Source organism: Augochlora pura, chromosome 4 (assembly GCF_028453695.1).
Source record: "Augochlora pura isolate Apur16 chromosome 4, APUR_v2.2.1, whole genome shotgun sequence".
NCBI classification, from domain to species: Eukaryota; Metazoa; Arthropoda; class Insecta; order Hymenoptera; family Halictidae; genus Augochlora; species Augochlora pura.
This window is the reverse complement of record NC_135775.1, coordinates 18,870,590-18,882,894: the sequence shown is the minus strand read 5'-3', so window position 1 is coordinate 18,882,894 and position 12,305 is coordinate 18,870,590. Positions and strand designations below refer to the sequence as shown.

The following is a 12,305-nucleotide window of genomic DNA, read 5'->3' as shown; positions in this document are numbered from 1 at the left end:
AGCGGAATGCGGGACTCGCCCGTTTTCCCACCTTTTTTCTTCGTCGTTTTATCCGGTCGGGAGGAATTACGGACTGGTCGGCGCTGTATTTAATGGTGTCTGGCTTTACTCAACAGCTTCTGCAGGTGTTCGATATTCGACACCTTATTTATAGGGCGCGCGCGGACGGATCAGCACGAATTAGATAGATTTAGAACGCAACGAGTTTACGACACACGCCGCGCTGAGCCTTTAATATCGGGAACATTTCAGAGAAGCTCCGCGTATTAATTCCCGGATTTGGGAAAATATTTTCGGCCAACCGCGGATAAAATATCGATCCGCGCGGTTCCTAGAAATCCGTTCGATTACGATCGCGTTTCTATAGCGATCAGTAGATTTTATTTGGTTGCTCGTGTTCGTGAATTCTTTCACGGACCTCCAAAAAAAGAAAAAGATATTTTTACACCAATTAGAAAATTCTTTGCAGCAAATTCAAATTATTAATAAAATTCCTTTTCGTTAATACGCACGTTTGTTTTATATACTGTACCACAAATGTGCGAATTTAAAGGGAATTATTTAAGCGAAGATTATTTAGTTTTACGTTATATGATTTTTTCGATTTATAACAAAATTGGGTCATGTGTAAAAGTACGAAAATATTAAACGATTTTGTGACTATTGTCACACTGTTTTCAATTTATGGAAATTTTTAAAAGAGAAAAGACATTTTCATTTAATTTATATGCAATTATATAGACAATTTTTATTTTGTATAAAGACCAGCAGTCTAGATATCAGAAATACAAATCTAAACGATTTCAATGTATATGTTGCTGAGAACAGTATTAAAGGTCTAGCTTTTGTCGTTTGCATTAATAACATTCTTCTTCTCCAAGAAATACAGAGGAAATTCATCTCGAGACGACGTCTTCTCCATTACCAAAGTTTTTAATGTATGAATGTAATTAATAGTACTTTTCAAGTATTTTTCTTCACGAAATTACATTATACAGTTCAGCGTAGACTTAAATTCACAGTAAGCTACACCCCTACATTGTATCATGTTATACTCCTTGCTCTGACTTCTTATAATTATACTATCTTTTACGATCTTTTACGTATCATATTCACAACTTGTTGAATTTAAATTCATAAAATTCTTCGAGCATACACAAACATTCCAAGCGAAAATATAACTAATCAATAATATTCAAAAATGCTCGCAGACAGCTATATCTATCGATAGGTGCTCAAGTGGCACGAGTGCGTTCGAATTTCTACTGTACAGAAACTAGAGACAGTTTCTATTGAATGATGTACTTTCATTATCTTTCTTATACCAGTTAGCTGTCTTTGACGTGGATACTCGTAACAGAAAATGTCATGGCGAGTGTACTTGTGAAAAAAGGATACTCTTTATGGATACTCTTTGATACTCTTTATTAAATTATTATTTATTAAACAAAAATATTGTATTTAACCTCTTCAGGGATGAATTTTTATAGTAGAGAAAAATCTATTTGTTTCTCTTTATTTATCATCCATTTCATTTTATTCGATGAGTTTTTTTGGTATTGCTGAGGGATAGTTTATCAATTGCTTCTCATTTTTTTACACTTAAAATAATCATAATTTTAATTAAATATAAAAAAATAAATATTTAATTAATTTAACAAAATATAAAGAAAATCGGACAAATACCGGCACACTTTTCAAAGTGATTGCGTTGGCTTGTTAATAATCACCGCGTCTTATATAACTCAGCTTAACTAGCCATCAAGTATTTTTCAGCATTGTTATTAAGTATTATTAATGTGCGTCGTTCCAGCTCATTTAGTCGATACTTTCTCGCACTGAAATAGATTCTCTCAGCTAGCTCCATTCGTGACGTCGTTAATAATCTCAACGTCCTCTCATACTGATCTCAACTATCCATCAAATATTCTAAGCTCGTCGTTTTATTTTACCTCGTTTAGGTAAAATCGTTTTCATGTTTGAGAAACTGCTGCGAACTGGAAGCGATTATATTATACTAAGTTTACAGAATAAGAGACGTGTAGAGGCTAGTTTTATCCACGAGTATTTCTTTTCTATCCGCTCTGTTGTCTGCACCCTTTATCCTTTATATTCAATCGCGAGAAACACGATTTTAGGATCCTGGAACTCGAAGCTCGAGCCGATTGGAATTTCTCTTGTAACATACGCGCTCGAAGGAAGAGATTCTGATTTCTCCGAGTCGCGAGGAAGTTCTCTCGGATAATGTTGAGCTGCTTGAATAATTCGAACCCATCAGAGGGAATCTGCCCGTTTAGAGTGAAACACTGTAGGTAATAAACGTTCAAGCTGTTCGAGCAGTCGCCTAATTGCCGTTATTTGAATAGGCATCGAGCTTCAAGCGGTTTGAACTTCCTGTTGAGCCGAAGCAACTTGCAGACGTTCGAGAATATTAAGCTTGCGGGGGTGCTCGTTGGCTTTTGTTCGTTGGTGTCTCGGAACGGGTTCAGGGTTTAAATGGCGGGAATTTAAAACGCTGTGAAAACAATGCGACACTTCCGCACAATGTAGCATAGTCACTGCTGCGAAGCCACGCGAGGGGGTTAACCTATAAGCAGATTAGCTCTAAAGGATTAGACCTAAGTCCTCACACCTAGCACAATCTATCGACCCTCTGTTTCGAATACAATAGTTTTTCGATCTTTACTGCGAAGACGTTCAAATGTACTGGCAGAAAGTATTTGAAGAAAATAGTGAATACGTTTGTGAGAGAAATTATTTAAATAGGTATAGGCAATGAGAAATGATATTTAGTATGTAGTGGGTGAACGATATTATAGAAAAGATAATTGAAATGTAAAAATTTGAAAAATAATGTATGGTCCATTGCAATGTAAAATCGACGAAATATATATATTCTGTGTTGGATATATGAATAAAGGACGATTGGAATCTTTGTAAATTATTTGATAAAATCCTGAATGACGATGAATACATTTTATAAATTAAAAAAATTCATATATGATAAATGTGGAGATGTTATTAGTGCTTGTTAGTATGTTTACATGTTTTCTGCATGAATTTGTTTTATTACGAACTTGGTTTAAATGTACATTCGTGATTGTGTAATAATATTTAAAGAGAATGTAATTTAATATGGGAGACTCTAATGGACGAAAGAAAATGCTTGGGTAAAAAAGAAGGCTGAACGTGGATAATTAATTTATTATTGGAATTCGATTTTTATAATTATTTTGTTATTGGAATTTAGCGTCTGACGAGTACTGTTAAACTCTGTTTATTACGTGGATTAAATATTTACAGTTACTGTTATCCGATTTTTATGATAACAAATCCAATATCTTCTATTATTTAAAGAACGTATAAACACCATAAACGTGTGAAGAACCGCAAAGTTTAACCTGTTCGAACAAATACCATCGTATCGGTGGTAGTGATATAAAATCGGCTATATCAGGCCAAATCTGAACGGCGAGCGGATCAAATGTTGCGCTCGATGGTTCTCACACGTTTATACAGAAATGTGCGTGTACGTGATCTTGTAATTGGTCCAACATTAATAGGAGTTCGTAGAATCATGCGAACCAATAACATTTCGCTGTTGCATAATGCGAGCTGCAACTGTCGATAACAGAGATCGAGCGAGCCAATAATGTTTCGCTGCTCGGGAACAAAAACCGTGCACCTGCATATGCACTAATAGGAGTTCATAGAATCACGCGGCTAATAACGTTTTGCGATGGTGGTGCAACGTCGCTATGAGCATTCGAAACGTAAGGTAACTCTCTGCAACCGTTATTGATTTTACACCGTCCATTCGATTATAACATATTTCTAATTTACCACGTATTCTAATCTCGATCTTGTCACCTGTGCCCTAAGTTTTCAAGCTTTTAACGAGACTACAATTTTTGCAATTTTTTAGTTGCTTCGATCGAAAGACTAATAGCTGCTGATATAAATTTCGGTGACCATAAATAATTAAATATTAAAATTTTTCTGTAACGTTTTATTTATTACTTATTAGTATTATTATTCCTTTTTATTCGTTCTGAGTAATTTTAGGGTAGTTTTAAGGTAGCTAGACTTCTTCAAGTTCACTTTGCTTTCCTTCTTTATTTCGAATTAATTTGATTTAAGTCAATGATTAAAAATATTAAAGATTTATTATTTTCACAGGAGATAGTTAACTATATTTTATATGAATATACAGCTTAAGCTTCACGGTGGCTATCACTTTAATTTCAATTCAGGTAATTCTATAATATCTGTAAGTCTACAATTTATTAATCATATATTAATAATAATCATTTCTGGACTGTTTAGATTTCTCTTACAATTAGTATAGCATACTACTACTACTAATAATAATAATTTCTTTTGTTTTTATCACGTCGGAAAGGTCAACTTAGATTTCTCTTACAATTAGTATAGCAAAATAATTAAAAATTCTATTAATAGGCTTCCGGTCGCTAAGGTATTAAATTAAAGTATTAAATAGAGTACGTCATTGAATGTCTCGATGATGGTAGACATTTTGATAGGGCTCGCACATAATGGCGGACGGATGAATCCGATATCTCAGATGAAGAGAGACGTGTGATTTTCATTGGTCCCTGATGAAGCCGACGTTTGCTTGCAGTTTTCGATAAAGTCTGTCGGATAGCCGGGTCTTCCGAAGAATCTAGGTTATGGGGAACTTCGCCGGAGTCCAGAGGACTTTCGGTAGCTGTCGCTTTTACGAATAGAATTCTGCAAGGCGGGGGAGGGGACGGACGGACGACGGTGGAACGGGGCAACAGCTCGTGAACTTCAGTATGCTCAGCATGCTGAGGACCGCGATTTTTCTACTCGTCCTTTTTCTCAACCCTTCCTCCCTTTCTGCTGGACCAACGAGCTGTAATAATCGCCCTTCGCGAGAAGTCTCCCGTCTCTTCTATTTTGTATAGCTAAATTTAGAGAGTTCACAAAGTACGTCGATTCAAAATTTCTGCACTCGGCTCTTCTATTTCTGTCTTCACTCGTCTTTGCACGGTGAAAATGTAACTCCTTCACAGGCGTGTACAGTTTTATCACCTTTAGTGTTTTGTAATAAAAACTAGAATAAACCGCGGATCACTAAGTGATAATTTGGTAATTGTATTTATTTAAATCAGAATTAGACAATTCATTTAAAATGTCATATGTTTTATTAAGGTATATTAAGAGTTGACGTATATACAGATGTATATAGGGTGCCGTAAAAAATATATTGAAAAAGGTTGCGAAATAAAGTTAGAACGGCAACAAGTTAATATTCAAGTATTATTTCTCTCGGAAAGGTCCGCGGTTCGAGTGTTTGAATACGGGGAATATTAAATTGCAGTCGAATCAAACCGGAGACGTCGCAGTCGGTGAAATTAATTTTTATACGAGCAATGTACGAGGGTTAATAATTCGGACGAAGGATGTCCTCGGCGTGAAGATTTAGCTTTGCGCCAAAGGAAGGCTTTGATCTCGCATCGGGGGATACTTTCCTTTATTTAGGTCTGGGCGGAAGAAAAGGGGACATCCACCGAGGGAATTTAAATTCCACCCTCGAAAGGCGGACATCTTTGACGGCTTCACGGGCGACAATGCCTACATCCATTCAGATTATTATACAAGGTGATTCTCTCTCGGCACCGGTCCCAAAAGGAGTAGCCGCAATCCGTCCGATCGACATTCTTGCGACACCGTGAACTGATACTGTCCGTGGCATCGACAGCTACTACGAGGTCACGGCTAGAATCGAGAATGCATGTAAGGAGAACTTTGACTGTTACGCCTTTTGACACCTTCGGCGAAAGAATCATCTCCTCTATCAATTCCGCCACATATACAGTGGCGCACAAAAGACGTATCCGACCCTATTTTAAAATGTAATGGCATTTTGAAATTCAACGAAATGACCTGAATTTTTCGAGATGTCAAAGCGACTAGTTCACTAAGCAATGCGTTAAAACACTTCTAACGTTGCTATCAGCTATAAATATTTAAACATTGCATTTTTCACGATCTTCCACAGTCTTTCAGGTGATTTTAAAAAATTCAACGGATTTTCACGTGTTTCTAATTTTTCTCCCAGCTAGTGAAAAAGTTACCGCGATCTCTATACAACGCATTTGTTTAAACAGTTTTTACGCGTCGCGAGTTTAACAAGTTTCTGCTTGCCATACCAATTCATCGCAATTTTTGAGAACGAGTTTTTAGACGATTTCGTGAAACTTTTAGAAAAACGTTCCAATACTTTCGCGAGCCAGTTGTATACATACGTATTTGACACACTCGAGCCGAATCGAAATATAACTTCAATGCCGACAATTGAAAAGAAAGGGTGCCCATCGTGCTCAATTTTTTTCCATTACAGCACTACGGTAATTGTTAAAATTGTAGCACGCACTTCAGCATCGAAAGTCAGTTATTGTTCCATTGTTTTTTTTCGTTCATCTGTAGTACATTGCCTCTATTTTAAAAAACCCTATAACAGCACTGTCTCTAATTTCACCTCCTATATTGTTCTCAATTGTTGAATTGTTCTCAATTGGGCTCCAATTGCCGCGCCTTTGATTTGTTTTCGGGCAATATTGACTCGATATTCGTCGAACAAGGCATATTAAATTATATCAGTCTTCTATTTCGTTTATTTTCGAATAATAGCATGAAATGCAATTGTTATGGCAATAAGGATATTATGCAACAGCAAGATGGCATTTCTATATCTTGAGCCTTTGTAATTAATTTTATATTTATCGAAGGGTAAATATTAAATTTTGTTATTCAAAAAGGAATAAAATAAATGAACAAATAAACGTAGATGATTCGAACAGAGGGGAGACCTCGATGGAATAGAGGAATTAAGTCAAGGGGTTAATGCCGAAATGTCGCCTCGCGGTTGCATAATGCCGTCGCCGTTGTCCTAACGATTGTATTCCATTATGTTATGCAACAGGGGCCTCGAAAACGGTGACACCGAAAACGTCAGGAATGGAACGTCAGATTATCTTCGGTCGATTTATTCGAAACGCTCGCGACGGTCGTGCTTCACTCGTCCGATTACGTAACGCGATACAACGGTATTGAAAGCCACGCGAATTCAATATCGGGGGCAAAACAAACGCAAGGAAAATCCTTTCGGTGTGCTTGGGGGATACATCACGAAATTATTTTCAGTCGGTGTCTCTCCCTCTCCCTCTCCCTCCCTCTCTATCTCTCTCTTTCTCTCTCTCTCTTTCTGTGCCGTAACAGCGGAGCGACGGTCTACGTGTGTACGCAACACGGTGGTGGGCTGCCAGGACGTCGGAGGACAGTCGGAATGGCTTTGAAATCCTCGGATTAGTGGAATTTTGTAGTAAATCGTCTGGCAGCGTCGCTGTGTCCTCCCACAATAACGATTCTGTACCGACGTTGTTTCGATATAGTCGACCGTCGTGCGCTTGAACAATCGAGCCATGTCTGGGCAATGTGGCTTCGTGCTTCCACACAAATACAATAGAGCCTAGGGTTGCGGCGGTTGGCGGATGTAAATGAGAGAAATGGGCGGGGAACAGAGAAAGAGTACAGAGAAACAAAAAGGAGACGAGGGAGCGGAGAGCGACCTGGAGAGAGACGGAGCGACGGAGAGAGAGAGCTGGAGAGAGACGGAGCGACAGAGAGAACTAGAGGGAAGAACAGGGAAAGAGAAAGACGGAGAAGGAAGTAAACAGAGAGAGAGAGAGAGAGAGCCGCCAAGAGAAAAGATTAAAAGAAGAAAAGAGAAAGCATGGGGGGCGGGGGGGGGGGGGGGGGGGGGGGGGGGATGCAGGTTGGAGAAGATAACAGAGATGGCTTATTTGATTTACGTTCCCGTTTGCATCGCTCCTTCTTCCGTCTCCACTTTCTCTCTCTTCGCCTCTCCGTCTCTGTCGATCCACCTGCTCTTTCGTACGTCCGTTCTCTTTTTCTCGTGCAACAGAAACTACCACCAAGAGACTGCAAATTTTACAGGATCGATGAGGAAGGATTCCATCCCCTCGCCACCGCAACCCTCTCTCTCTCTCTCTCTCTCTCTCTCTCCGCGCTGCTCTCCTATTCGCAAAAAGATTCGGCGATGTTCGTTCTCCTTTTTCGTTTTCATTTGATCACCGATATATCGGAATCCCGCGGAACGAATGTCAGAAATTCGGGCCGGGTGAAATTTGTACCGATTTTATTTTAATGCGGGAACGTTCTTCACCGGATCCGATTAAAACTGGGTCACGTACGAAAAACTTTTTGAAGCTCGAAGAAGCGCGCGCCCGCCGTCCAAATGGGGCGTGAAGCATCGTTGATTGCCTCCCGTTCATTATTATTTTCTTCGTCCGCCGGGAATGCGAGGGCTATTTATAAACAGGCCGAAAATTGAGCAATCTATTGGGCGAATCGGAAATTGAAGTTTTCTACTGCTTTCATAGTTTTTCCGTGTTCGTTTGATTTTTAAGCTTCCGCGCGGTTAAACGATCGTTTGCGAATTTAATATTATTATTATTAATGAACTGAGAATCTCTATGCATTTATGGCATATCTCGATTTTTTAAATGCGAGAGAACGTAGAAATTAACAAGATTTAATAGTTTTATTTTATTTTTACAAGTAATTTTTTGGTTGAGAAAGCAATTCCTTAATTTTTGTGAAATGCCTTATCAAAATATCTTATTAAAATAGGAATGTGAATAAACATTTCTACAGTCTAATTATTAATTATATATATAACATGGATTTTAACGCGAAATGAATAGCCTGGAACAATTATTTCTTATTTTCGTTTCAAATAAAACAAAAAAACCGAGCTCTGGTCAATGGACGTAATCATTATAGGAGACGAATATAAAGTATGGGAAAAATGATCGTGTCTGATGACTTACCTTTCCAAACTCACTGAGGCCCGGCGTCGTGTCCTGGGTATTGTTCGTCTCGCGAACTGAACAGACTGCCCTGCCAAGAAAATGTCTGTTAGAACTTCCTCCTTCTAGCACGTGAAACCATAAGAAAATTTATTACTTATTAGCCGACGCTGGTTTCCTTTTTGTCTACTAATATATATAATCTTTTATCGCACCACTCTGGAGCATGTAACGTTACTACATTAATATTCATTACAACGTTAATTAACGTATTACGGGTGCTGGTGTATTTGTAAAATATTTCACGTTTCGTTACATACGTCCATTATTGGAAGAACATGTAATGAAAAGATTTTCCACAATGCTTTTACTATGCTGAAAATATTGAAATTCTTCCGGAGGAAGATACTATAGGTATATGTATAAAATATTTTGCAAGTAAAATGTTTGCATACGTTCTTCACCATTAATTTCTATGTAATTTTTTCATATTTCTTACAAAGACTTGAAAGATTTATAAATATCTTCAGTCTGCTAATGAAATAAAAATACTTTTTTTATTTCTAAAATTCTATTTTTAAAATAGAATTAAAATTATGTTAATTCAGTGCCCTTTGTATTCGCAAATTACATATTTATAACCTATTTATAACCTAATTTAAACATATTTATAAGTAGATTTGTCATTTCTGCATTTTTACTTGCGATTAAACGACTTGTCATTGCTATATTATTCAAGCTCATTATCGGCGTATTAAAAGTATTTAACCATGTAACAATAAGTCCAAAGTTGTGGCAAAACGTTCTCCCTATAATTCTCTGAAATTAAATTCCGTTCAACGGCTCCGAAGTATCCGCTTTTAATATGCAATAAACTCGACATACCTACAATTAATTTTCTCGTAAACACTTTTTGATATTAATTTTCAATATATACGATGAAAGTCCCTTTAATATATTCGACATGATCGACAACAATGCGTAATTAAATATTATTTACACCATTGCTCCTCGAGCGGCATTAACTTATTCACATTTCTTATCCTGTTATTAATCAAGTAGTTGATTTGTATAATAAATTTATATAATAATAATAATAATAATAGCAAACCATCATGGAAAAGTATAAAAATATTCAAATCATTTTTTTTTAAATTAATTAAAGGCGTATTAAAAATAATACTTTATTATGAGAAGCAAAATTAAATGACCAAAATATTTTACTTGGTTTTTATACATATTTTATCTAATACTATTATAAATAAAATATTTTCATTCGTTTATATAGTAATGCATGAACACACACTGGAAAATTATTCAAAAGTAAAAGGCTATTTCGTGCTTCCAAGTTATAATGATATAAATAATCATAATGATGATAAAAGTACAAAAATAAAAGGTAAAAATTGTTGCTTTGTCAAATAACAAAATCTGACGATGGAAATATTCGGCGACGGTTTCGTACACGTCTTGCTCGACCGGTTCGGCCATCTGTATTAAATTCTAATCGAATAACGTCGCGGAACAAGTGACGAGCGAGCGCAATTCAATTTCGCGTGTCCGATAAGAAACTGGAAAAACAAAAAGCAACGCGCGCGTGGCCGGGGTGGTGGGGGGAGGGAAAAACAAGACGAAATTAATAACCGTTCATCGTTGAGCAATCGGCGGGATTAAAAATCGATTTGCACGGTAATGACTGGCTTTTTGTTACGCGGACCGGGAGAAATTTAATTCGTGGGACGCGGCGCGCGGGGGGGTTAGCAGCCGGGATCGGGAATGCGAGGGGCGCAATCTCGCCGGGCCGCTTTAAAATCGAGAAATAATTTGTCACAGGGGAGGGGGAGGGAAAGCAATTCCTTAGTTCGGGAACGGGCGTGTAACGTCGGAGGTGGTCACGGCTCGGGACGCCCGAAAGATCGTCGGCGACTCGCGAAGCCATAGAAAATTTAATCCGGCCCCGGCGAAAGCCCGGTAATCTTTCTTCTCCGCTCGATTTTCGCGGGCGTTTTCCGCGCCCGTTCCGCCGCGGAAATGCTTCAGAGGAACGCCGGGAAAAGAAAGGTCGACAGCTCGTCGTCATCCAGAATTGCGGGAAACGCAATCGTCCCGACAATTCCCTCTTCCCACGCCGGCGTAGGGGGCTGGGAGAGCCGCGAAAAGACAAAGAACCGTCGGAGAAAAGGCGAGAGGGCGGCGAGAACGAGGTTAGGGATTGACGCCTAGGCCTACGGAAAACACCCTTCCCGAATCGATATTTTATTCGGCCCGAGCAAACACTCGGCGCGTTTCGTTGATCACATTTAATTCTCCGGCCAATAAAAGCCGGCTTTCGAAACACTCCGATGACGGTGTGTGCTCGCAATTTTTATAAACAGACCGAGGAGATATTTATGCTGCGCGGATGGCGAAATTGATGCCGCCCGCTCAAAATGTGTTCGCGCATTCATTGTTCTGCGGTGATTTTAGAGTGACAGCGCGTTGATATTGTATACGATGCTTCAGTTTTGGTATGCTACTCAGCTGGAAAATAGGTTTATGGGCAATGATAGTAGGACAGTGGATGCTTTCTACAAAAATGTAATTGACTATACCCAATATACATTCTTTATAGCATATTTTTTAATACACTTCTTCTAGATATGTTACTAGATTATAATGCAACGTGTGAAAATTTTAATTAATTACCAGAAACAATATTTTTAATAATGATCTATATAGACCCGAAACCAATCGTCCAAGTATTAATTGTTTACCATTTATATTAATGTTCGAAGAATCCTTTCGTACTGGACTATAAATACAAACATGCTGCTTTGGTCCCATTTTTTTAGTACTCCATTGCATCTACAATGGCTCACAATACACTTTTTTAAAACAGCAAAATTGAAAATACAGACTGACTATTGTATCATTTAAAAAATTATCAAGTTATTTATTTCAGTTTTAAAAGAATTATTATACTTTAAAAGGTGCATATACACTTCTGCCACAATCTTATACATAAAAATAAAATTACACAGAAAAATTTGAATCTTTATTAAAAAAAAAAAATCATTCTAAGTTAGTTAACTAGATTCGGAATATATCTGACATTAACATAGACACAAACAAGTACTATACAAAAACCTACGGCAGTAGACATAATCATTTTTATCCAAATCAATGCAGCAACCACTTTATATTATATTTTAACCCTTTGCACTCGAGTGGTGACTCGAAGGCACCATTAAAATTATTCTATTTCATTCCAAAATAATTTTTGCAACAATAAGGTTTAGGATTTAAAAAATTGTCAAGTAGTAAAGCTGTTGGTAAGAGTCACAAGAATAAATTTTGTATGCATAAAAATTTATTTTGTTAAATAGAATGGAAATGCCGCGAACCAGAAAAATTATTTCAAATTTACAATTAAAATGGCTCCGAGTG

General features: G+C 37.5%; 1 protein-coding gene across 1 annotated transcript in view; it reads right to left on the bottom strand.

The window, feature by feature from the left end:
* LOC144468457 (dipeptidase 1) overlaps window positions 1-12,305 on the bottom strand; it is a 185,655-nt gene that overhangs the window by 20,035 nt on the left and 153,315 nt on the right. The window contains exon 7 of the mRNA XM_078177922.1: window positions 8,901-8,970. Coding sequence (XP_078034048.1) covers window positions 8,901-8,970 — 70 coding nt within the window. The remainder of the gene's footprint in view (window positions 1-8,900; window positions 8,971-12,305) is intronic.